This window comes from Nothoprocta perdicaria, unplaced genomic scaffold (assembly GCF_003342845.1).
Source record: "Nothoprocta perdicaria isolate Ctin4 unplaced genomic scaffold, notPer1 scaffold_541, whole genome shotgun sequence".
NCBI lineage: Eukaryota > Metazoa > Chordata > Aves > Tinamiformes > Tinamidae > Nothoprocta > Nothoprocta perdicaria.
Genome location: NW_020455801.1, coordinates 56,845 through 81,913, shown reverse-complemented (window position 1 = coordinate 81,913; position 25,069 = coordinate 56,845). Strand labels below are relative to the sequence as shown.

Sequence of the window (25,069 nt, the reverse complement as noted above, 5' to 3'; positions counted from 1 at the left end):
TTTAATTTCCCAGAATAAAGAGGGTGCTAAATTGCTTGCCTTGCTCATACTGTTTTAATATTACAAAAAAAAAAAAAGGAGGGAAGCCTATCTCATAGGCAGGAACATCCCATCCGCGGCTCACCTTGGCACCAACGTCGTGCAGAGCTCCCCTCTGAGATGCCAATGCACAGAGGAGCTCTGCCCAAGGCTTCTGGGCCAGAAAAGGTGCAGCCTCCTGCTTGGCTAATGCAAAGCAAAGCCAAACGTCCTTCCCTTTGCAGCATCCAGCTCAGGTGTTGGTGAACTGGATCGATGGGCTGGTGTTCTCCACGCTTCTGCTTAGACAGAAACGCAGGGGTCGAGTGTGGATCTATATGCCCAGAAGTGCAGAGCTCCTGACCAAGGCAATAGCACTCAGAAGCCCTGGTAACAAGCTCCTGTTCAGAGCGGCCTATGGAGGCTGTGCATTGCATCAAGGTCATGAAGATCATGAACAAGGTCATCTACCCCCTAAGAGACACCTCCTTGGAGCTGAGAGAACCTGTGCATCTTGCAGAGGACTCAAAGCCCAGGGAGTTCCGTGCATGAAGCCGTGGTGTTCACCCTGTGTCGTGGTCAGTGCTTTCTACAAGCGTTAGTGCATGGGGGCCAGCATGTGGACGCATGTGGGGTGAGCCCTTGTGCAAGGAGAGGGAGATAACAGGGTATTGAGTCCTGACCAAGCCTGTTAAGCTTTCTGATGGACTGTTTCCCCGAAGATCACACCTCAGAGCAGACTGACCACCCCAGCCCTGGCCAATGGCCCCGCGTCGTGGCGTGGGGAGGAGCGGCCAGCAGCAGATAAAAGGCACCAGGGGTCCACGCTGCAGACACACGCTCCGGTTCTCCTGCCACGACGAGCAAACACCGCCGCCACCATGGTGCACTGGACTGCTGAGGAGAAACAGCTCATCACCAGCATCTGGAGCAAGGTCAATGTGGAGGAATGCGGAGCCGAGGCTCTGGCCAGGTAGGTTGGGCTCCTGCGGCCGCCGAGCACTAAGAAGCAGGTGCCATTGGGGAATGTTAATGATATCTGAGTGTCTCTTGTGTCCCTCAGGCTGCTCATCGTCTACCCCTGGACCCAGAGGTTCTTTGAATCCTTTGGCAACCTCTCCAGCCCCACTGCCATCACTGGCAACCCCAAGGTCCGTGCTCATGGCAAGAAAGTGCTCACCTCCTTCGGGGAGGCTGTGAAGAACCTGGAAAACCTCAAGACCACCTACTCCAAGCTGTCCGAGCTGCACTGTGAGAAGCTGCACGTGGACCCTGAGAACTTCAGGGTGAGCAATGCTCAGGGCCTGTCCTTTTTCTCCTCCCTCCTTCCTTCTGCCTCCTGGGGCAGCTTGGTGCCAGGGGGATTTTCAAGGAGAATCAATAGCATTGAAGGAGATGGAGCTAGATGGGATGGAAAACATGTTCTTAAGAGGGAGACAGGGGAGCTTGGGGGTTTGCTAATCACACAGAAAGGGGTCCAGGCTGTGAGGCATCTGGGGACAAGGACTGGTAGGTGCTCCAAAGCCCTGCAGCCTGGCCCAGGCAGACCTGGAGTCCAACAGGAGAGGGATGTAATGGGATCGGGATGCAAAGGAGCAAGGAGGAGCAGGTAGTGAAGAGCCACCAGGAGAGACTCAAGGGGGATGGATGTACCAATGCTGGATTTCAGCTCCATTTCAGCCTCTCTTCAAGGCGCACTTTGGGGACAGAGCAGGGGCTCCTTGCATTGATCCAACCCTCTGGTCAAGAAGTTGTGAGGTTTAATAGCCAAAAAAAAAAAAAAAAAAAAAAAAGGAAAAGTTGGAGAAGGTGAAAATAAAGACTAGAGGCTGGAAAAAGCAGATATGAGTTAAAGTAAGGAGGATGAGGCAAGGTAAATACAGATACATGCTGTCAAGAGGCAATTATTTTCTGTGCAGAGTATTCAGCTACAAGAACTTCTCAAGTGCTGCTTCCAAGATCCAGGTGCTCCCCGTCCTTGCCAAAAGCTGGGGCACCAGGGTGCTGAGCAGGGCAAATGGGAACACCCATCTCAGTGCTGACCTGATCTTCTTCCTCCTCCTTTCCAGCTCCTGGGTAACATCCTCATCATCGTGCTGGCCGCCCACTTCACCAAGGACTTCACTCCCTCCTGCCAGGCCACTTGGCAGAAGCTGGTCGGCGTGGTGGCCCATGCGCTCGCCCACAAGTACCGCTAGACCCTCTGGTGGGACACAGGGCTCTAACAAACAATAAAATGCATTTCCTGAACCACTCCGTGATCTCTCTCGTCTCTGCAGCTGCTGGTGGGGTGGAGACCATGGGGATTGAAAATTGAGGGGGAAAGAGGTGCTCGGGGCTGGTAGGACCTTGCTCTGTCAAGGTCTTGGTGTCGTGGGAGGATAAACTAGCATGGGTTCACTGCAGCTGGTTTCAAGAGAGATTTGGCCTTTCACATTTTAGCACTGCTATCTGCAAGATTTCAGCAAATTATTTTCTTGGAGATGCACTAAAGACATTGCATGGCCTTGATCTGAATAGGACAGCTAAAGCCAATATGTGTGGTCTAGAGGGGAGGCACCAAGGGCTTGACTTATATACTGATCAGAGCCTTTTTTACTCAAGTTAATGGTAATAATTGGTAAATTAGGTAAATGGTAATAATAAATGGTTAATGGTAAAAAAAAAATGGTTTTTTTTGTTGGATTCTGCATATGTGCAACAGCTTCAAGAGTAGCTTTAAAGCATAGCAGACAAGCATATCTAGGTCCCAGAATGACGTTCCTATTGGCAATGCCCAGGGCATCCTGATTTGGGAAAAAAAAAGAGGGAAAGGGAGGGCAAAACTACCAAATTAAAGTTTTCTGGAACCCACCCTTTTCATTTTGATCAGAAAATGGGCATTTCAGCGTGATGCCAGCCTGATTTTCAGCACAAAAGGTCATTTCAAAACACTGGCAGTTGCCACCCAACAAGAAAATTCTCCTTTGCTCTTTGCCACCTGCTTGAGGCAGAGGTGGGTGTAACTGGAACAAAATGTATGTGTCCATGGGTACCTTTGACAGGGTGCAGGTCAACACCATATATACGGTGTGTTTGCCTGTGCATTTGCACCTTGCCTCCTAGCCTTGCAAATATTTGCTCACAGAGCTACCTCGGGCCTCAGCAATATGTTTCAGCCTCATTATCTGTGAATGTGTGCATCGTTCTGCTCCTCCTGTTCCATCCTGTGCCATGGTGACATCCCATTGGTGGTCATTGCCCTCAGCATGCCCAGAAAGGAAAAGGTGAGTCCTTGCTTCACCACTAGCTAGGTGCATGGTGGACTAGGGATGGTTGGAGGGTTGCTTCACTTTTGGTCTCTTTATTTGGGGTCAGAATGATTTTTTCTTATGAGTGAGGTTTGGCAGGGATGCCATTGATGTTCCTCTTCTTTTGGGATCTCAGTCCACTCCTAGTCTCTCACTCAAGCAGTTTCCTCCTGTGATGAGTTTCAGTCACTGGCATTGGCAGGTCTCCAGAGATCAGAGGTGCTTCAATCTAATCTAACCTGCTGTGCTCAAACACTGGCCCATGGTGCCTGTGTCAGACAGGAGGTCCAGAGAGTTCTCAGTGGTCCCGTTTCATGATCTGAGAAAAATGATTTCTATGGAGGCTGGAGACTACTTGCATGCTTCACATTCCTCCCATGAGGACAAATTCCTCTTACTCGCTAAAAGTGACTAACTGGCCTTATTAAGCACTTAAAGGTATAGACAAGGGGTAGGGTGGTATTGTGCACCTTGAAAGAGGCATTTAGTGTGCCATACTCTCCAAGCAAGAGTTGCCCCTCTCTTGCGTACAGCTAGAGCAATCAGGAACACCAATAGCCCCATGAGTAGGGATAGAGGTGAGTGCTGGACATTGGGCTGGATGAACACAACAGGAGGTCTGGTGTCACACAGAATCACAGAATCACAAAATCACAGAATCACAGAATGGTTAAGGTTGGAAGGGACCTCTAGAGATCATCTAGTCCAAAACAGTGGACTAGATCTCTTTTCTCTCTTCTCTTCTCTTCTCTTCTCTTCTCTTCTCTTCTCTTCTCTTCTCTTCTCTTCTCTTCTCAAAATAGTGCCAAATCTCTTCTCAAAATAGTGCCAAATAATGTTAAATAGCGCCAACAGTGTCAAAATGGTGCCACCTCATCCCAGCAGCAGCCAGCCCAAAAGGTCTTTGCAAAAGGAAGGATTTCGATGGCCTATCCATCCTTTGCAGCCAAAGAATGGAGGCACCAGCAGAGGAAGTGTCTCTCCCAAAGACACTGCACCAGAGCAGGATCTCAAGTGCTTTCCTGGGCCACCTCGCTGTGCAGACCATGTTCCCCAGAGAGCAGAGCCCAAGTATTGGGCAAAGGCCATGCGGGCATTGGGCACACAGAGACTTTTGGAATCTAGAGCCTTTGCCAGGTGGCTCCAGCCCAAACGGTCTGGCTGGGGTCTGAATGAGCAAGGTTGGGTGCTACAGGACTGTTTTGGTACATGCACATCAGCATATTGCTCCCTGCTGCATCCTTCCCTGGAGGAAGAAGGGAGGAAGGAGTGAGCTCCTGCCCCAGGTTAGGAAACCACGGGGCTCTCTGGTAGAGGAGGGAGATGGGAACAAACAGAATGAGAGAGAGGACACCAGCAGGACAGCCTGGCTCAGCAAGTGGAGGTCTGGAGCAGAGGAAAGAGGGGCTGGCGAGGATCCAGGACAGCAGGGGCTGGATATATCTGCCACTGCTTCTGATAAGGGCTCTGGCAAAGCTTGGTGAGGAACACTGCCTGCTGCAATCAGAGTGACCAGTAAATTCTGCTTGTTTCACAAAGGCCATCATAGGATCATAGAATCATAGAATGCCGAAGGTTGGAAGGTTGGAAGGGACCTCAGAGGTCATCTAGGGTGACCCCCTGCTCACGCAGGGTCACCTAGAGCACGTGGCACAGGGCTGCGTCCAAGCGGGTTTTGAAGATCTCCAAAGAAGGAGACTCCACAACCTCTCTGGGCAGCCTGTTCCGGCCTGTTCCATCACTTTAATAGCCCTTCTCTTATAGCTGGGTGGTTTCCATGTGAGAAAACGGTTCTTGTTCCTGATGGACCACACAGGCAGGGAAGGACCCTGCGGTCAGTGTCACCCGCGTCATGAGCAGACAGCTGTCTGCAAGGATGCTCCAGCTGTGAGTCTGGAGCACGTGAATCCATCCCCCGTGGACAGAAGAATACAGGACCCATATTCGTTTGGTTCTGTGAATGAGACAGGAACTATGGAAGTTGCTTCAGTTTGGCACCTCATGATAGACTCTTCCCTCCTCACTCTGTGAGAGGATTTCTTAGAACATCTTTGTGTCTGACTAAGAATCACAGAATCACAGAATATTCAAGGTTGGAAGCAACCTCTAGAGATTATCTAGTCCAACCTTCCTGCTCAAGCAGGGACACTAGAGCATGAGGGCCAGGGTGGCATCCAGGCGGGTTTTGAAGATCTCCAGAGAAGGAGACTCCACAGCCTCCCTGGGCAGCCTGTTCCAGGGCTCTGTTACCCTCACAGTGAAGAAGTTCCTCCTCACCTGGAGATGGAACTGCCTGTGTTTCAAGGAAGGTTAAAACTGAAAAGCCTTCGGGAGTTTTTCATGCTTTTCCCCTCTCTCAGCTGATGGTTGATAGCAGCCCAGAGACATGAGCTCCACTGCTTGAGGTGGTGTGAAAATTGCTCTGAAGAAAGAAGTTGTTAGGAGGGGCTGATGTTTACCAGCAGAGACCCCATGAGCTCAGGAGATGCTGCTGTCTCCAAGAGCGAGCAGGAAGGATCACACAGGCTGAGGAGGGACAGAGCTGAAGGAGAAGGAATAGGGCAGAAGGCGAAGCTCAGCAAGCCCCTAAGTTAGTCATTCTCCAGCATCTTGCATCTCAGGTGGGACCAGCATTAGGAACTGCTTTCCAGCACAGTGTGTCTCAGCTGTTGTGGGTGATGCAGTGCCCAGGGACCTGTAATTAAGAGCTGTGCCTCCAAGATGGGCTCACGTTCTCTGGTCATGAGGACGAGAAACGGATTCTGACAGACCTTAAACTCAGAACAGTAGGGACAAGTCTGAAGCTTTTTGGTAGGAAGGACAAGGAAGGAGGTACTTGTGTTTAAGGTGGAGTGATAGAGAACAGAGGGAAAAAAAATCTTGTTTTTCAGCAAACCTTTGCCTCTCAGAGGTGGTGCTGGTGATCCTTGGGGCTGTTCAGGATGAGTGCCCATGGAGTCCACATCTATGCACCATCAATGGCCTCAGAAGGAGGCCAGGGCTGAGACTGCAGTCTATGACCATCACTGCTTGTCCCCTTGGCTTTGCATTTCATATCAGTCCCCACCACAAGAGTGCAAATCGGTAGCAGAGGAGAAACCATGCAGGTAGCTCCCCCTGCACCTGTAAGCACATGGGTACGTGGTGCCTCTTGTCCAATCAAAGGCAAAAGGGGGCAATTGACCTCTATTCCCCTTGGACAGTATCCAAAATTGCTATCTCTCTTTGTGCAGCACAGCTTCCACCCCATCCCCAACCACAGGCCACATAACTGAGATTAGGCCAAGCTGTCCTTCATTTATAAAAATCCCTGGGAAAGACATCAGTTCCCCTTCCTCATCGTTGCCCAGTGAAGCCCCCAGCAAACCCTCTTGCTCCACACCACCAAAATGCTGAGGAGGAGCAGCTCATCACGAGCATCCAGAGCAAGGTCAATGTGACCAAGCACAGTGCTGAAGACTTCGCCAGGTAATTCTGGCCACCATGGATGCAGAAACTGCTGCAGGTGCAGGCAGAGTGTTAATGATGTCTGTGTTTCTGCCTGTGTCCCCCATCCCTTTCTCCCCAGGCTGCTTGTCTTTTACCCCTGGACTCAGAGATTCTTCGCTTCCTTCAGCAAGCTCTCCAACCCCACTGCCATCCTTGGCAGCTCCAAGATCCAAACCCATGATAAGAAGGTGCTCGCTTTCTTCAGGGAAGCTGTGAAGAACCTGGACAACATCAAGAAATTTGTTGTTTAGCTGAGCAAATTCCACTGTGAGAAGATGCACGTGGACCTTGAGAATGTCAGGATGTCAGACCTGGGTCTTCACTGAAACAGAGGTTTCTGTTCTCTGAGGGCTTCAGAGGAACCTCATAGTCCCCAAGACCCAGGAACGAAGTCCTCCAAGGGTGCCCAAACCATGGATCAGATGAATAGGTATATCTAAGCAGTCAGCAAGAAATATGGATTATAGATCTGCAAGGCCCACCCACCCTGTGTGGGTGATATGAGCATGAGTGAAACACCGAGGAGAACACAGGCAACTTGCAGATTGAGCGGAGGAGAAGCAGTGCTGGCCCAGAACAGCCAGAGAGCAGAAGGGAAGAAGTGGAGGCAAGGTTTGAAGTGAGGAGCTGATCTTGGGCATGGGGGAATGGTTGAATAAAAGGAGAAAATAACCCCTGCCATTTCTACAGAAGGAAAGGATCTGAGCCAAGTGAAAGAGAAGGAAGGTAGGGAAATAAAAGGAGAAGGGACAGAAGGGAAAAGGAGGGTTTGAGGAGGATGATCCATCCTCCAGGCACCCTGGTGACTGCTAGGGACGCAAACTGTGTGGAAAGGTTTGTGCTGCCAAGTAGTGATAAATCAGTTCCGTGTTTTAACATGAATCCTGCAAAATCTGGAGCTGGGCTGTGGTCCCAGACATGTGGGGCAGTTGGTCAGTTGGTTTGTCCATTCATGGACCAGAGCAGGATGACTTGGGGTGGAAGGCCCATCTCCTGGTGACCATCTCCTCCCTTCGTCCTCGGTGACATCCTCATCATCATGCGGGCTGCCTGTTCTAGCAAAGAGGTAACCTCCCCCTGCGAGTCCACTGGGTAGAAGCTGGTCCATATGGTGGCCCACGTGCTGGCCCAACCGGATCACCAACGCACTGCTTCCCGTGGGAAATGGGGACACACTGACGGCTGCTGAGTGCAGCTCTCCATCGAGGAATGTCCTCCCGCTCCCCTGGGCCCTAATTGCTAATAAACACCGAATGCTCCGCTCATGAATGGGCACCTGCATGAGGATGGGGCTGCTGGGCTGACCTCAATGCCAGAGGAGTGAAGATGCCTGAGTTCATGGGCCAATGCAAGCCACTTTTATGCTTTTGTGAAGGAAGCAAGACCGCTCCATGCAGAGAAAATCCTGGGGAATGTTCAAGGCCATAACAAATAAACACACAAAAATTAAGGAGGAAATTAAAAAGCTCTGGTGGTTTATTGAGAGAGCACAGAACATTGCTGTGTTTAATATTTTAGTTTTTTTTGCAGATTAAGTGGAATATTTCCTTCTGTACTGATGTTAGACAATAATCAGGGAAGCTGGGTCCATTTTTTACAATTTCTTCTAGGGAAAGAAAAAGGCTATTTTACTCTTTGTCTGAATTAGATTGTTAACAGGAGAGTGTTATAGACACAGGTAACTTTCATAGCCGAGGATGGTGGTTTTATGGACATAAGGGACAGGGTATCTGTTCTCCCTGTCCCACACATATAACACCCCTAGATCCAGATAACCGCCTGGGGACACATGGAGGACATCTGCACAGTGGACTTCTCTCCCCTGGGTGCTCACACCGCATTTTGGGGGAGAAAGCAGAGGGAATAGCTCCAAAGCAGGTTTCCAGCCTCCTCTGCAGGGGCTGGGGGACATCTGTGTTCACACAGTATCACAGAATGGTAAAGGTTGGAAGGGACCTCTAGAGATCATCTAGTCCAATCTTCCTGCTCAAGCAGGGACACCCAGAGCATGGGGCACAGGGTGGCATCCAGGTGGGTTTTGAAGTTCTCCAGAGCAGGAGACTCCACAACCTGCCTGGGCAGCCTGTTCCACTGCTCTGTCACCCTCACAGTGAAGAAGTTCCTCCTCACCTGGAGATGGAACTGCCTGTGTTGCAACTTGCACCCATTACCCCTTGTCCTGTCACTGGCCACCACTGAGAAGAGCTTGTCCCCTTCCTCCCTACATTCCCCCTTCATGAACTTCTACATGTTAATCAGATGCCCTCTCAGCCTTCTATTCTCCAGGCTAAACAGACCCAGGTGTTGCTGGGGCAGTGAGACCATCACCCTTACCAGGACACAAGGCTCTTTGCTGCAGACCCTAATGAGCTGTTACAGGAGAACTGGTCCTTCCTGCCCCACTGTGGGGAAATCATCTCTTGTTCCTGCTCCTCTACCCTCTGCAAAGTCACCAGGACAGGTCTGCTGCTGTATGCAGTTCCCAGTATAACCGGTCTTCCCATCTCCTCTGGGGCCTCTGCACACTGAGATCTTGCAGGTGCTGCAATGCTTCCTCCCAAGCACCTACTGACTGCAGTAGACTCTGCCTATGTTTAGTCCTACCTTGGAGCAAGCAAACTGCCAAATAATAAAAGAGGAAAACCCAAGTCTGGCAGGCTCTAAAAGAAGAGGAAAAAAGAGAAATCACTCGCACACATTGTGGCTTTCAGAGGGGCAGACCCAACAGCCCCACATCCTGGTCCTCTGCCCTGCACCATGGCATGGAGCCACCTGAAGGCCACCAGGTCAACCCAAGCCTTGTATCTCAGGAGGGTCCTGGGGGGCTGTGTAGTGATAGGGGGCCGTGCTCAGTGTTTGTGGGGGGCAAACACCGCAGAAGAGGCCATGGGTGGTGGCGCTGGTGGCGTTGGGCACTGTGCCACGGGTCCCACCCTGACGCCGCGTCCCCTCCCTGGGGGTGCCGGGGGCCCCCCGCATGCAGCCAATGGAGGGGGTGCTCGGAGCGGAGGAGGGGCCCAGGGGAGCGTATAAAAGGGGGGCCGGGGAGAGGCGCCGGCCCGCGGGCAATCCCCTTGGGAGCGAGAGCCGTGACTTCCTCCGCACCTCCCTGCAGTTACACGCGACCCTCCAGCCGACACCATGGTGCAGTGGACAGCCGAGGAGAAGCAACTCATCAGCGGCCTTTGGGGCAAGGTCAACGTGGCCGAATGCGGTGCTGAGGCCCTGGCCAGGTAGGTCAAGGGCTTGGGTGCCAGGACGGGGGCAAAGCAGCTCCGTGGAGGATGCTCTAACTGTGCCTATGTCTCTCCTTTTGTCCCCCAACCCTCTCTCTCCCAGGCTGCTCATCGTCTACCCCTGGACCCAGAGGTTCTTCGCTTCCTTCGGCAACCTCTCCAGCCCCACTGCCATCACTGGCAACCCCATGGTCCGTGCCCACGGCAAGAAGGTGCTCACCTCCTTCGGGGATGCCGTGAAGAACCTGGACAGCATCAAGAACACCTTTGCCCATCTGTCCGAGCTGCACTGCGACAAGCTGCACGTGGACCCCGAGAACTTCAGGGTGAGTGATGGTCCCACACGGGGTCCGGCTGCTCCCCGGGCTCCCGGCCATGCACAGGGACTCGCTGCAGGCAGGAGGCCAGGGTGAGGGGCAGGAGGGAAGGGGCTGTGCTAAGCCGGGCTCAGTGGCTGCGGTCCATCCAGAGGGTGAAGCCAAGGATGGCAAAGAGGAAGAGAAGTGGTAAGGAGGTGGTTTGAGCACGGAAAAGGAGGTGGAGGGGAAAGCAAAAGCAGCTGTTGGGGCAGGAAGAGGTTTCAACCAAGGGAAAGCAAACAAGTGGGAGCAAAAGCTGGCATGGAGCAGAGTGACAGCTAAACGGGAAAGGCAAAAGAGGAAGGGGACTTAGAGGAGATGTGGGTCGTACAGCTCTTCACCTTCAGAGCGCTCCGAAGTCTGAAAAATCAGGCTAAACACTTCTAAAAAGCTGAATCTTTAGAGAACAAACTTAAGAACCTTCTGAAAGAGCATCACAGTGTCCAGGGAGGTTCTTACGGAGCAGTGGGAAGCGTCCCTGGGGCTGGGATGGGTGCTTGCAAGCGGGTCCGAAGGGTCCCGAGCGCTGCTGACTGGGCGCCTGTTTCTGCCTCTGCAGCTCCTGGGTGACATCCTGATCATCGTCCTGGCCGCCCACTTCGCGAAGGACTTCACCCCCGAGTGCCAGGCCGCCTGGCAGAAGCTGGTGCGCGTCGTGGCCCACGCTCTGGCCCGCAAGTACCACTAAAGCGCTGGCAGGAGACTCCTCCGGCCGGGCAGAAGGCGGCACAGAGCCGGCGGCATGTGACAACCTAATAAAAATCATCCCGTGAAGTCTCCAGCGTGTTGTCTGTGTCTCTGAGGGGTCTGGGGGGGGTACCCGCGATGGGGGGTCCCGCTCCTGCTTGCCCTTCTTGGAGGGACCGGGTGGAATTCGCTGCTCCAGGAGTGCTGCGTGAACAGAGCCCTGCTGCCCTACGCCCATGCCCAGCCCTTGGGGAAGTTTGCCTTGTGGAAAGAGACAGCGTTTTGCTGTAAAACACGGGTATTTCGTGGCCAGTGTGGGGGGGGGCATTTGTGTTTTATAAGGCAGATAAATAAAGTGAAGACTTTAATCCGCCCCAGCTCATCTCTGGCACGAAGCCTGTAAGAAACGAGCTGACTCACACCAGCTGGGTGTGGGCAGGTTGGAGATAAACATTTTGCGTCCTCCTATCAAGGCCGGTCCAGACCTTGTTTATGCACTTCTTTCTCGCCCTGCAACACCCACCCTGCAGCTTCTCAGGGGCCCCATTCTGCCAAGACTGCTGGATATTAATAATTTTTTGGATGTGGGCATCAGTGGATGTTCCTGGGCGAGCAAAGCCGCTCAGGCACCTGCACAACGCGGCTCCTTAGAGGTGTTTGCTCCTGGCGTGGGAGGAAATTCCAACCTCGGTTGTGTCTGCGCTGAGCATGAGTCAGTAAAAACGATTCTTGGCTGAAAGGGCATGTTTGCATTTTAAAAAGGGGGGAAATGAAGAGGAAAGGGGTATATATTGCAGGATCTTCCCAGCCCTGCCCCATTCTGCGTGCATCAGCATCCCCCCTTCTGTCCTGCTAAGAGGTGTCCAGTGCCCCCCGGTAGCCCCCAAATCCTCCTTCTTGTGCCCACTGCTCCGGGGGAGTGGGGCTCTGCTTCTTGTGTCAAAGCAGACATGGAGAACCCGTTTTTATTACTATTTTTACTACTATTCACATAATCACGGAATGGTTATATCATTATTACCATTGTTTTGTTGTGTCATTATTACTACTGTGCTCTTACTACTATTGTTACTACTGTGGCTATTATTACTACTAATATTGTTATTATTATTACCGTTATAAAGTATTAAGTGTTTTCCTCTCTGCAGAGTGGCCGGGCAGGCACAGAGCATGCTGTTATTACCAGATGTTTGAGGGGCCACAGCAATTAATGAGATGATTCAGTGAGCTTGATCCCAGATTTGGGGCAGAAATGACTAAATGACTTGAGCTGAGATGATTCAGTGAGCTTGATCACAGATTTGGGGCAGAAATGACTAAGTGACTTGAACAAGCAGGTCTGGCAAACAAGGTGCCTGGGGCCGGAAAAGAGCGATAATTCTGGGTGAGAGAAATGGGGAAGGAATGGGGTTTTTCCCCTTTCCTACTGTCAGGGCTCCCATTTCAGGTACCCCAACTCCAAGAGCAAAGGTTTCCACCCCCAGGACCTTGTGGCCACTGCAGCTCAGGGCGATACCCTGTGGGCACTGCCAGCACTGACTGCTGGATTCACAGAAATTTCGGTGCTTCAGTTTGTTTTCAGTGAAGTGAATTTCTGTTGTGAAAATGGGATTAATTTACTAATGAACAACACACCCACTATCACAAATAGTTAAAGACATAATAATTATTATCTGACTTGTAGATAAAGCTTTAAGTATAACTAGTAATTAACACAACCGGGATGCAATCATACTGCTGTCTTTGTTTATTCAATATTCACAGGAGAGAGGCATGGGAAAGCAATGAATCAATGATCAAAACCAGTCAAAATCAACAGGTTTACTCTTCATTTGAATGGCAGAACGAACAATAAATACTCTTCTTCTTCCTCAGTTTCATCACACATCCTCCCTGAGAGTGTTCTAGGCCCTCCCCTGTTCCTCCCCACAAAATGCAGAGCTGCATGGATGCCACATGTGCACACAATGCACAAAATGCATCAGATCCAACTGGATGCACCCGGTCCACCTGGAGGCATTGGATCCCGCGGGATGCATCCTCTCACCCTGCTCGTTTTCCTCCTGGGCAATAGCAGCCTGTGCAATAGCTGCCGCAGCACCCGCCGTGGCTCCTGATGTGGCTGATAAGAGCTGATAAGGCGGAGGGCGGTTCCTGCCCTCCCGGGCATGCAGGGGGACTGTGTGCACCTCGGGTGGCCACCTCGCTCTGGCACACAGCCCTCATATGCTGAGTTTTCTTGGTGAAAGACAGATGTTGGCCTTCCTCGCATGAAGAATTTTTAATCCTTCTTGAGTGAAAAATAAAAATAGTCCTATCACTAATAGGGAAAAAGGAGTGCTATTAAACTGAAAAATCCAGCTCAGAATTTTCCAGTTGTAGCTGATTTTCCTCCCCTTTCTGTATTTTCAGCATAGAGCAAGGAGACTCTTGGCTGGAGGGAGCAAGCCCAGGATCTTGTTCAGCCCTTTAGCCCTGCAGAAGCCCTGCTCCAGCACTGCCCCTGTTCATCCTCCAGGACCCAGTGCCTCTTGCCTATCCCAACATAAATCACACTTAAAACCCAGCTGTGGGATCAGACTCACAGCCATGGGGTCTTCAGCAAAGAATCTCATTCTCAGGTCTCTGAGCAGCCTCAGGTTCATGTGGGAACTCTTGCTAGTAGGGGCTAAGGCAGGGCAAGATCCACCACTTGGAAGGGTCAGAGCAGGAGGTTGCACATGCCACTGAATCCCATGCATTTTTTTTTTTTTTTTTTTGTAAAAACCTTGGGCTGTAATTGCATGGAATGAGGCTTTAAATTACATGATAATTGGCTTTTAGATTGCGCAGTAATTGGGCTTTAGCTTGCACGGTGATGGTGCAGCCCTGTCTCTGCAGAGGGGCCCACTGGTGGCCACTGGACAGCAGAGCAATGGGATAAAGCTCTTGGACTCAAGATAAGTTGATGGCCTCCCAGCGCGGGGTCCCCCACCCCAGCCCTGGCCAATGGCCCCGCGTCGTGGCATGGGGAGGAGCGGCCAGCAGCAGATAAAAGGCACCAGGGGTCCACGCTGCAGACACACGCTCTGGTTCTGGTTCTGGTTCTCCTGCCACGACGAGCAAACACCGCCGCCACCATGGTGCACTGGACTGCCGAGGAGAAACAGCTCATCACCAGCATCTGGAGCAAGGTCAACGTGGAGGAATGCGGCGCCGAGGCTCTGGCCAGGTAGGTTGGGCTCCTGCGGCCGCCGAGCACCAAGAAGCAGGTGCCATTGGGGAATGTTAATGATATCTGAGTGTCTCTTGTGTCCCTCAGGCTGCTCATCGTCTACCCCTGGACCCAGAGGTTCTTTGCCTCCTTCGGCAACCTCTCCAGCCCCACTGCCATCACTGGCAACCCCAAGGTCCGCGCCCATGGGAGGAAAGTGCTCACCTCCTTCGGGGAGGCTGTGAAGAACCTGGACAACATCAAGGCCACCTACTCCAAGCTGTCCGAGCTGCACTGCGACAAGCTGCACGTGGACCCTGAGAACTTCAGGGTGAGTGATGTTGGCCACCGGATCCCCATCCCTGCAAAATGTGGGGACCAACAGGTTTTGCCTTGAGCACAGAGCAAATGTAAAGAACTAAAAGTGACTGTCACAGGGTCCCATTTGTAGCAGCACTGGGTGCAGCACTGGGAAGGAGAAGTTTTAGGAAGGTGCTTGGCTTCGGGACAAGAAAAGCAAACTTGGATGCTGTAGCAGCATGGGTTGGATGAGTCCAGGATGGAGGGAAGCTGATCAGGTCAATTAAGAAAAAAACAGTTCCTACAGCAAAGCGAGCAGCTAACGTGCTCCGAAACAAGGATACAGTGGGAGGGAGTCAGGAGAAGGCAGTGGAGGTCATGGAGGCAGCAGGGTCTGGGCATGGGCTGCAAGGGAAAAGGGCAGAGCAGAAAGGAAAGAGGTTTGCAGCAGGGAGACAAAACTTGAAGAAAAAGGAAAAAAAAACCTGTTTGCAATTGGAGAGAAATAGAAAACAGGAGAGATCAGAGGAAAAGCAAAGCCTTCCTTGTTCTACCATTGCTCACTCCTTCATCCCCACAACGCTGACCCTGCATGTGCTCCCTCCCTTCTCTTCCAGCTGCTCGGGGACATCCTCATCATCGTCCTGGCTTCCCACTTCGCTGAGGATTTCACCCCTGCTTGCCAGTTTGCCTGGCAAAAGCTGGTGGGCATCGTGGCTCACGCCTTGGCCCGCAGGTACCACTGAGGCTCCAGGACCCACCGGGCAAGGAAGAGCCCCCCGCGCCACCGCAAGCACCTCCGAACGCGGGGAAAAGCCCTCAGGGCATTCACGGGCTGTAATGGTTGAATAAATGGCTCCTGAGGCCAAATCTGCAGCGCTCCTGTCTCTGTGTGCTGATGTATTTGAGAAAAGTTGATGTATTTGACTGGCTTTGAATGCTTTTTCCAGAAAAAATGCTTTTTCCAGCACCAAAGGTGCTGCTTCCCAAAAGCAATATATCATGCTATAGCAGGCATTCGTCTCCAAATACATTCGGTCCCAAAGTTTTCCCCCTTTCCAGCTGGGGACACTCACTTGGCAGCAAAATCTGCGAGCAAAACCCACTGCATTAATGGGTGTACAACCTTGGAGGAGCCGGTCATCCTTCCACCATTAAAAAGGGGGGGGGAAAAACAGGGGGAAAAACAGGATTGCAATAGGCCAAGTTTGGATATTGATTCACTGGGACAAGGATGACAATTTCCATTCTTCATTAGTTATTTTATTAAAAAAAAAACAGGGGGAAAATACAAAAATAACCAAGATATGAATACAATGGAATCGTATGAGTGAGCTGTTGGGCAGACAGGTCCCGGCTGCCACAGTGTCTAACTCAATGGGTTGATGTGCATCAGCCCAGTGCATCACCTGGGCTGAGGATTACAACACAAGTCAAAGTCTGTGATCTGTAGCTCCATTTAAGGTGTTTTTGTGCTGTTTTGGGTCAACAAGACCCTGCTTCTTGCTCGTGTGTGCAGCCAAACCAACAAGCATCCCAAGACCACCTGAACTCCTCTCCCGTCTGGACTACCTGGCTATTCCCTGCTGGCAGTTTACAGGATGTTTCTTGCCTTTCCTCCCATATGACTTATATGGAAGGGCTCTATGAACAATCCAGTCTAAAGACGCTTCTCTAAATTGGTTCTGTTCTGATGCTCTACGTGGCAGAGCTGGAGGTGGGAGGCAGGAGAATGCAGATGCTGCCCATCATGGTGCAGAAGATGAGGGATAGCCCAACTGGTCAAAGGCCACGTGGAGAAGCAGAGCTGTCACCAGGAAGGACAGAGAGAGAGCAAGCAGGGGTTGCAGCTAATCTCCATGGGCCAGAAGGACCACAGCACTCGCAGCTGCATGGATAGGCATGGCCCAAGAGCCAGCATGGAGAGGACATGACATATGGGCTGCTGGAGGCTTTGCTTGTGCAACATGCAGGATAACACAACTTCCAGTGCTGGCAATTGCAAATTTGCTGTGCTGCTGGTATAAACTGGGGTGGAAATGCAGGAATAGGCTGCTTCCCACCCAAGCAAGCTGCTCAGCAGGAAGGCTTGCCCCGGAGGTTGCTCATCTGAACTCCCCCGTGATGTGCTCCTGTTGCTTACAGATTGAAGCTGTGCAATGCAGGTTTGGATCAAATGCTATTTTAAAATGCTGAAAAAACCCTGAATCACCATGAATTACACCACGCAGTCTGGAAATATGAAGAACCACTCTTCAGTCTCAGCAGCAGGCTGATGGATTGCTCCTCTCTTTCTCACCGGCTTACTCAAGCCTGAGACAACACCAAAGGTCTGTGACAAATGAGCATGTCGTACTTCTTGGGACAGTCCATCAGGGAGTTTCCATTGACAGCACAGAGCAGTAAGTGAATGCACTGCTCAAGGAGAGGAGCAGAGAATGATCCCCTGTAAAAAATGCTTGGAAAAATAGCAATAAACTATATAAATTAGGAAAAAAAATCCATTTGCTGTATGTTGTTAGTGACTCATAAGTCACATGCACATTCTGATGGATGGTGCAATTCTTGCAATAATGACTAGCAAAACTAGTAGACCTACTGCAAGAGCCCTGGTAGAGCTGTGCAGTGCCCCAGGTTTGCTAAACACACTTAATGCATTAGGTGGAAGATAAAACTGGTCTTGCACATAACAAATATTAGGTATGGTTTTTACAAGTGTTAAGGAAAAGAATTAGTCAAACACCAGTGATAGGATAATTAATGAATAATTAATGGAGTCTGTGCCGTGAAAAAAAAATATATTAGGGGTATGCATTTTGTGTTTATCAGAATAAAACCCTTGTTTTCTCTGCCCTGAAGCACTCTCAGGAATAGCCGTGGCAAATTGCCTGTCTCCTGGGGATGTAACTTTAAGAACTCTTGCTAAGAGATATAATGGATTAATAAAACTTCGAAGCCTTTGAAGGAATTGTTATTCAAATGCTATTGTCAGTGTAAGGAGCGTGCTGGCTGGAGGACTCTCAGATTTAATTACTCATATCTGGTCTGGTTCCCACGGTCACCAGAACTGCAGGAACAGAAAAAAAAAAAAGAAATTTCTCTTCACTTTCCAAGAGAATGAAGCCGAAATGTTCAAAACTGACTCCATGCTGCCCCTGCTAGGATTATTTATAGCACGAGTCGTGATCAGATGTCTCTGCAGGGACTTCCTCCCTGTCAGAAATGTCAGCGTAGCAGAGAATCGACAAAGACAGGTCTTGCAGCTAGTGAGATGTGAACATATTCATAGCAACATGCAGGCACCTCCGGAATATGCTTGTGTTTTCACTCAACTAGAGATGAGGATAGACTGCAATGCACTGGCTTTGAATAAAAAAAAAAGATGCTTTATTGATTCTGAGGTGCAAATAGCGGGATTGTTTCCTCCAAGGTAGAGGGTAGAAACGCCCAGGCTGGCCATGGGTGCAGGGCACCTGCAGCCCTTCCCCAGGTGCTTGCTATTTACTCTACCTTTCGTGGGGATTTGAACAGAAATAGCTGCATTTTCCCTGTGTGCAAATAACCGCTGGGCTGAAATGTGCTTATCCAATGACATTTCCATTGTCTCTTGGATGCCTCTCACAAGATACCTGCCCGTTTGTATGCAAAACCCTTATCACCAAGAGGACCTCAGCACCTCCCCAGATCTCCTGCACATATCTGCACATATCTACACGTATCATATATGGCTTTGCCCATGCTTTACTCATCTCCTTGCTGCAGGGGCTCCTTGCATGAGGGCTTTGATGGCACTCAGAAAGCCTCATCTCCCACTGGTGAGACCGTCTGTGTCTATGTCTCACCAATGCCCACGTTCCCCCAGCCCCTTTGCACAGCCCTGCCATCCTCAACGAGTGCAAGACCCACGTTGTAGAGAAAAGAGGTAGGAGAAGATTGCAAGGGCTGGCCAGGAACAGGGCCACAATATTTTTTCCTGTGCAAAATCTGATGTCAACAGCAATGGCAACACTGCTGTGAAAGTCTTGAGAAACAGCATGTGGTTATTAAGAGATTTGAGATTCCCCATTAGCACCATTTAGAAAAGGAGGATTGGGGATCACTCCAGTGTGATTAATCACTCCAGTGTGATTAATCCTCTCTGATCTGCCTTCATCATTCCTTTTTCCTCTTCCTCCTCTGCTCTGTTCATTGCTTTTTCAGGCCAGATTATATTTCATAAGAGAGCTAGATACATGCTCATTTTCCATCCCAAACCAAAAGTGGTGGGATAAAATTATTTAAAATGATGAAATATGACCTGTGTTTTCATATCCAAAGACTAATGGGACTTAAGTGTAGTAATCCTCTTATTGCTGACACAAAATTAACACAGAAATCAAATTATTTCTGTTGTTGCTGGCAGCTTTACAGCCCATGTCCCTCAGTCTTCTTTTGCCCAGCCTACACAGCCGCTGCTGTGCAGATGGGGCCCCGTGCTCACAGAAATGCACTTTTCCTATTTACTGTACAAGAAATAGGGAGGGAAAAGTCCTTTTAAAGCAACCAGGCAAAATTAAGAGTTACGCATATGCATCTTTTGCGAATCTCATGTGCCCTAGCACGTGTCTCTGAAGGACACACACGCATGCACCTGTGTCCACAGCAAGTTGATGGCTCAAGCCCACATCTGGCCAAGTTCTGAGCAGCAGCTTCACCCTAGAGCCAAGGACTTCAGCTGGGGCACCAGGTCACACGCTATGGGCCCCAATCTATGTCAGAGAGATCCCCAGCATTTGCACCAGGAGATCAGAAACTCAGCACATGTGTGGGCATCCACATGGACACAGTGGAATTTAGGAGTCTGGAGATGAATTCCGTTCAGATGTCTTCTGCATCCAAAATTCATTGCAGAACTAATTGCCCTTGTTCAGATTTTGGCATTTGAAAAAATCATCTTTCTATTAAAAGAAGAAAGAAAAAAAAAAGAAAATTAGCTTTTTGCAGAACTAATTGCCTTTGTTCAGATTTTGGCGTTTGAAAAAATCATCTTTCTATTAAAAGAAGAAAGGGAAAAAAAAAAGAAAATTAGCTTTTTTTTTTCACCCATTTGTTTTCTGATCAGCTTTTCGTAAACATTTAGGATCCTTCTGGTTGTTCTTGCAGCATTCACCCTTGTGCTGCTGCCAAGCTGCTGGCAGATGGAGGTGTCATCGCACCCTGGGGATGCGAAGGGGAAGGTCACAGGTGATTCTAGTCCGTGCTGAGATTTCACATGGGTGTTATAAAAACAAACAGTTTCCTCCACATGTGGAACATTCAGCTGGGAGTGTGGTGTTGTGTCTGGCTGTCTTGCCTGTTGGAGGACTTGAGCAGCACAGAGGTGAGGGTATCTGCAGGGGCACCACCTTATTTGTATGTAAGCCTCAATTCGTCTTGGTGTTTTAAATGTTCAAGTGTTATTTTGCATTCAGATCTTGTGAGAAATGATAACTTAGGTCTGCAATCGGTTGCTTGCTCTCACAGTGCATTCAATGCACTCTGACAGCTATTTCGTGCTCTCCATCATGTAGCCACCCAGGTAGCTGCTACCAGCAAAATCCTTTATGTATTTATTTATCTTTCTACATATCTCCATTGACTATTTGCATCTATTCCTGATACAGTGTGTTGTCTGCTCCTGAGGTGTTCACTGGCCACCTTTCAGAGACCTTGCAGGAGTGCAATGTCTGAACTCCCCTGGCTAAAGGAGGGACATTTTCACAGAGAGCAGCAGTCGATGGCTTCACAGCATGTTTCAGTCAGGATTTAGAGCTCTCAAGTCAGTCTTAGAGCTGTATTTCTCAGGGGGATCTTTGGCAAAATGCAGGTTATTGAACATCTGCTTGCTGGTTGGAGCGGTGTCTTGCTCCTCTATCTGGAGCTGGGTCAACCCAGAAGCAGAAGCAACTCCTCTTGCTGGTGCTCGAGCTGAATAGCCCTACAAGGGGCATTTAAGGTAGGAGAGACATGCAGCCATGGGGCAATTTGAACGCATGGCATCGCTTCATGGTTGTGCGGACTTTCCAAAGAGACACGGGCAGCACCAGTTCTCCCTTCTCCCCATCCTCAGTCCGTGTCGTGCCACTGTGGGAGCTGGACAAGCAAAGCACATCGTCTCCCAGCTGAACAGCTCTTCACTCAGGTCATGCTCATGTGCAAAAGACATAAGCAATGTAAACTTTTATTTTTGCAGGATACCCAAAGCACATTTAGAAGGTGATGACGAGGAGACACGAGGCATGACTCTACACCCAAAGGCAGGAGCCCGGAGCTATTCATACTTGCAATAACGAGAGCACTCTGGAAAGCTGCCTGCTAATTTAGCTTATCAAGCCAATTATTGAGCTGGCGCAGTAGGAGTCAGCAGTGCAGATGCCTGGAACTTTGTCTGAGGTGTGCGGCAGCTGGAAATTGGACAGTTTCCATTTTTCTCAACATATTCATGAGTTTAGCCAAGTACGTGCAAATTAGGCAATGCCACGTCTCCTGTTTGTGTAGGCAGAGTGAGCACGAAATTGTGGAGTGTGGAGAGCTGGAAGTTTGAATTGTTCCATATCAATGACCCTGAAGAAAACAAAAGCCAAGCCTAGCACATGATTGCTTCTTCTCGAGCTGCTCAGTGTGTAGGTGGGTTTCACAATTCCTCTTATTTTTTAATCCATAATTTTAATTTATTTTTTAATAGAGAAATTCAGAGCCTGCATACAATGTTTACCCCCTGACAGCAGCTTTGCTTATATTAGTTGCATTTCTCATCACCCCCCTCTTTCTCACTGAGGCACCGTGTGTCATGGTTTGGAAGCTGTGAATGGTTCAGTAGAAGAAATGAGCATGACATTTGTGTGCAAATTGCTTTATTTTACCCATAACTATTAGCTGTAATAACATCAGTGCTAAGAGCCATAGTTGCTGTATATACTGATAACATGTAGGTCTACTGAAACACCTGCTACTTCCAGCCAGCTTGATCTGCTATCAGAAAGACTGTTGTGATGGCAATAAAAATCAATAATAAATAATAAATTAGATAAAATAATAAAATTCAATAATAAAATTCAATAATAAAATTCAATAATAAAATTCAATAAGCTCTGGTGTGAAGGAAAATGACAGTGTTCTAAATTTGCCAAGGTTAGACACGCCAGATTGCTCATGCCCCCTCTGGAATCAGAGCAGGTTGTAGATGAATTTCAGCAGTTGCTTCTGTTTCCATAACTCGTCCTTGGAGACAACCCCACCGTGCCAGGCAATGCACATACACAGCACAGAGAACCTCCTGGCACCTTGGGCATGGGGATAGATTGGGGAATAGTGGGACAGGCTGTAGTGTTTTATGAACTTGGTGTGCCTGGATGCAGAGAGCTGTAGGGAGACTCAGATGCACATAGAGACCACAGCCTGAGCGATAGGACAGAACAACGATGTTGCTTAGAGTGACAGAGAAGACACTGCAGCATCTTGGAAGGGAGGCAGCACCAGTGCAATAAATCATATTAATATCTGCTTGACAGGAAAGGAACCCAGAGGAAATGAAACTGGGATGAGAACTGAGTCCAGAACTCTAACGTTCTAGCCTCTCATCCAACGCATCTCGAGGGAGAAGAAAAGAAATTAGATCTTCAGCCTGAGTCCATAGATTGCATTCTGCTGGTAGTTTGCTTTCAGCTCCCTGTGAAATCTTATCCCACGTTACCTGGGAATGTTAATGGAAATTCAGCTCCAGTAAGGCTTGAGCCTAGAGCTAGCATGTCCCCAGGGAACAGCAGTGATTCCCTGGCCTTTCTGCTGGTAAGTATTCCTGGGCTGGCTCATTTCCACCGCTGGGTTGTCATTCCTTTCTGTCTCATATACCTCCTCGCAATGCTGGGAAACTGCACCATCCTTCTGGTGGTAAGAACATACCAAAGGCTCCATGAGCCCATGTACTATTTCCTCTCTATGCTGGCGATCACAGACCTGGGGCTAACTCTGTCCACCCTGCCTACAGTGCCACATGTGTTCTGGTTCGGCGTCATGGAGATCAGATTCCCGGTCTGCCTCACCCAGATGTTCTGCATCCATGCCTTTTCCTTCATGGAATCGTCAGTGCTTCTGGCCATGGCCTTTGATCGCTACGTGGCCATCTGTTACCCGCTGAGATATTCCTCCATCCTTACCCCTAGCAGGGTTGCAAAGGCTGGACTGGCGATTGTGTGCCGATGCACTATGACTCTGTTCCCCTTAATCTGCCTTCTTACACGGATGTCGTTCTGCAGGTCCCACGTGCTTTCTCACTCCTACTGTCTTCATCAGGATATGATACGGCTGGCATGCACCAACAGCACACTGAACAGCTTGTATGGTTTAACTCTAGTGCTGCTCATAGTGATCCTGGACCCTGTGCTGATCACCGTGTCCTACATTATGATCATTAAGACCGTGCTGGGCATTGCCTCCAGAGAGGCACAAGCCAAAGCCCTCAACACTTGCATATCTCATTTCTCCGCTGTCCTGGTCTTCTATGTCCCCATGGTCGGCCTGTCCATTATACACCGGTATGGGAAGGATGCTGCACCCATTAGCCATGCTCTCATGGCCAACATCTACCTTTTCATCCCACCTGTGTTGAACCCCATCATCTACAGTATGCAAACCAAGCACATTCGCCAAGGGGTGGTCAGGCTCCTGTGTCAAAGCCTGGCCTGACCTGGTCATGGCCAGCAGCCTTGGGACCTCTGAGATATGGGAAGCTTAACAAAGTGAAGAGCACAAAAATGCCTGCAAAATGTGCTATATCCTATTTAACCAGAGATTAAGAGAGCTAAAAAGTAATGGGAATGACACCTTAAAAAGGATGCTCACACTGACAGTTAAAAGCTCTCCAGCTTTATCAAAATCAGCAGTCCAGCTAGGAAACTGATGAGCTACTTGGTGGCCAAGTGTCAAATTTTACCACTGAAGGTGCTGGGTAGACTCTTAAAATGGATGCACTGCCCATAGCAGATGGATTGGAGGATCCTTAGCAGTTTGAAATAAATATGAAGAAAGGATTGCACACATAAATGTCAGTTAAATATGAGTAAGTACCAGGAGCGTGAGTCATTCACATGACAGTCCAGAAGGAGTTCTGATGTGAAATTGCAGAACTGCTAGGCAAGGTGCAAGGGTAGATAACTCCACCACGAAGGACCATTGTGCTGGAGGACAGGGGATGGTCACTTGAATTCCACCTGCAAAAGGCTGTAGAGGGTCTCCTGAGAGACATGACAGTGAATGGACCTGACTTCTGTCCCTGGTGAGACAGTAGGTACTATGGTAAAACATAAGATAAACAATACAGCTAAGTATGGTCTTGCAAAGACTACTGCAAAGAGAAGACATCTGTGAGGGTATCTACAAGCAGGTGGGTCCGGGAGATGTTATAGGTTTGGACACCCTAAAAGTCTTTGGCTAGAAACTGTTAAAGAATAGGAAACCTTCTATGGAAGGAAGTTGGTTCAAGTATAGAGCAGGTCATTTTCAGCTCAGAGAAGAGTCAGCAGAAAAGACCCCAAAGGACATCTCCCAGGGCTCATTTTATCATTTTATTCATCATTTTCAGCTGTACCCTGGACAAGGGACCATGCAGTGAATTCTCAAAGCTTGCAGATGACAATGTGTTAGCCATTGAACTAATAATATCTTCCGTATTTTGATAGAACGGGTAAAACTTTAACTGCAAAATCAATAAAATCTGGAGTCCTCTTACAAGGTGTGCTTCTTTCTACCTGTAAAAAGTTTTTGGGTGTACCACAGCCAAAACTCACAGGAACACTATGCAACTTGGCGACTTTTCCATCTGACAAGCTGTAACTAGATATATCATTTGGATCATAATTCCCTCAAAAGTGCATTTCAGAGCATGGAGTTCAGGCACTGCTGAATCTAGCTGCATTGTGGCAGGTATATGTAATTCCCTTGGTTTTGTTTTGCTTTAACCAAAAAGGGGCCACAAAATAGGAATTCTTGCAGTGAATTATAGCAGAACCGACAGAACTTCTCGGTAGCTCTTGATTCTCCCCCTGGCTGCCAAGAAAGTCATTGTGAATGCTCATCTGAGCCAGTGCCCTGTCCTGCCCACCCCCAGAGGAGCTTTTGTCTTGTCTGGGTCACATCAGCAGAACTCAGCAGGGAACCTGCAAAGCGCTGACAGCCTCTCAGTTCTCTGGCTGAGCTGGATGCATGTGGTTTGTTTTGTTGTTTTGCTGTGATTTCCCTCAGGAGCTCCTCAGGCATCAGCAGACACCAGTGTTTCCAGGTTGCTTTCAATACTGTCAGATTTATGAGTAGAGAGAAGGGAAGGCAGGGGTGTTCTTGGTCTTTCCTGGCTCTGCAGGATGGATGGATGGATGGATGGATGGATGGATGGATGGATGTCCTTGGAGCCCATTGGAGGCACAGCCCTGTCCAGAGCAACTACCATTGCTATCAGAACTTTTTGTTTTAAATACACAGAACTGC

General features: G+C 49.4%; 5 protein-coding genes across 6 annotated transcripts; all 5 read left to right on the top strand.

Moving 5' to 3' along the window:
* Positions 1-899: 899 nt before the first annotated feature.
* On the top strand, positions 900-2,216 carry LOC112955191 (hemoglobin subunit rho). Its single transcript, XM_026048467.1, has 3 exons — positions 900-991; positions 1,082-1,304; positions 2,088-2,216. The coding sequence occupies exons 1-3, from the start codon at positions 900-902 to the stop codon at positions 2,214-2,216; spliced, it is 444 nt and encodes a 147-aa protein (XP_025904252.1).
* A 3,564-nt stretch (positions 2,217-5,780) lies between these two features.
* LOC112955190 (hemoglobin subunit beta-like) lies at positions 5,781-7,893 on the top strand. Its single transcript, XM_026048466.1, is given in 4 exon segments — positions 5,781-5,898; positions 6,659-6,776; positions 6,877-7,098; positions 7,812-7,893. Coding segments are annotated over 4 exon segments (540 nt in total).
* A 1,972-nt stretch (positions 7,894-9,865) lies between these two features.
* LOC112955197 (hemoglobin subunit beta) lies at positions 9,866-11,142 on the top strand. Of its 2 annotated transcripts, XM_026048474.1 has the most exons (4): positions 9,866-10,030; positions 10,137-10,359; positions 10,952-10,958; positions 11,010-11,139. In XM_026048474.1, the coding sequence occupies exons 1-4, from the start codon at positions 9,939-9,941 to the stop codon at positions 11,078-11,080; spliced, it is 393 nt and encodes a 130-aa protein (XP_025904259.1). In that variant the 5' UTR covers positions 9,866-9,938; the 3' UTR covers positions 11,081-11,139. The 2 variants fall into 2 exon arrangements, with proteins under 2 accessions (XP_025904259.1, XP_025904258.1); XM_026048473.1 differs by having other exon boundaries at positions 10,952-11,142.
* A 3,056-nt stretch (positions 11,143-14,198) lies between these two features.
* On the top strand, positions 14,199-15,448 carry LOC112955199 (hemoglobin subunit epsilon). The gene is made up of 3 exons (XM_026048475.1): positions 14,199-14,290; positions 14,381-14,603; positions 15,190-15,448. Exons 1-3 carry the CDS (start codon positions 14,199-14,201, stop codon positions 15,316-15,318), a joined length of 444 nt encoding a protein of 147 aa, XP_025904260.1. The 3' UTR covers positions 15,319-15,448.
* A 6,912-nt stretch (positions 15,449-22,360) lies between these two features.
* On the top strand, positions 22,361-23,311 carry LOC112955200 (olfactory receptor 51M1-like). Its single transcript, XM_026048476.1, has 2 exons — positions 22,361-22,378; positions 22,578-23,311. The coding sequence occupies exon 2, from the start codon at positions 22,604-22,606 to the stop codon at positions 23,273-23,275; it is 672 nt and encodes a 223-aa protein (XP_025904261.1). The 5' UTR covers positions 22,361-22,378; positions 22,578-22,603; the 3' UTR covers positions 23,276-23,311.
* The last annotated feature ends 1,758 nt before the right edge of the window (positions 23,312-25,069 follow it).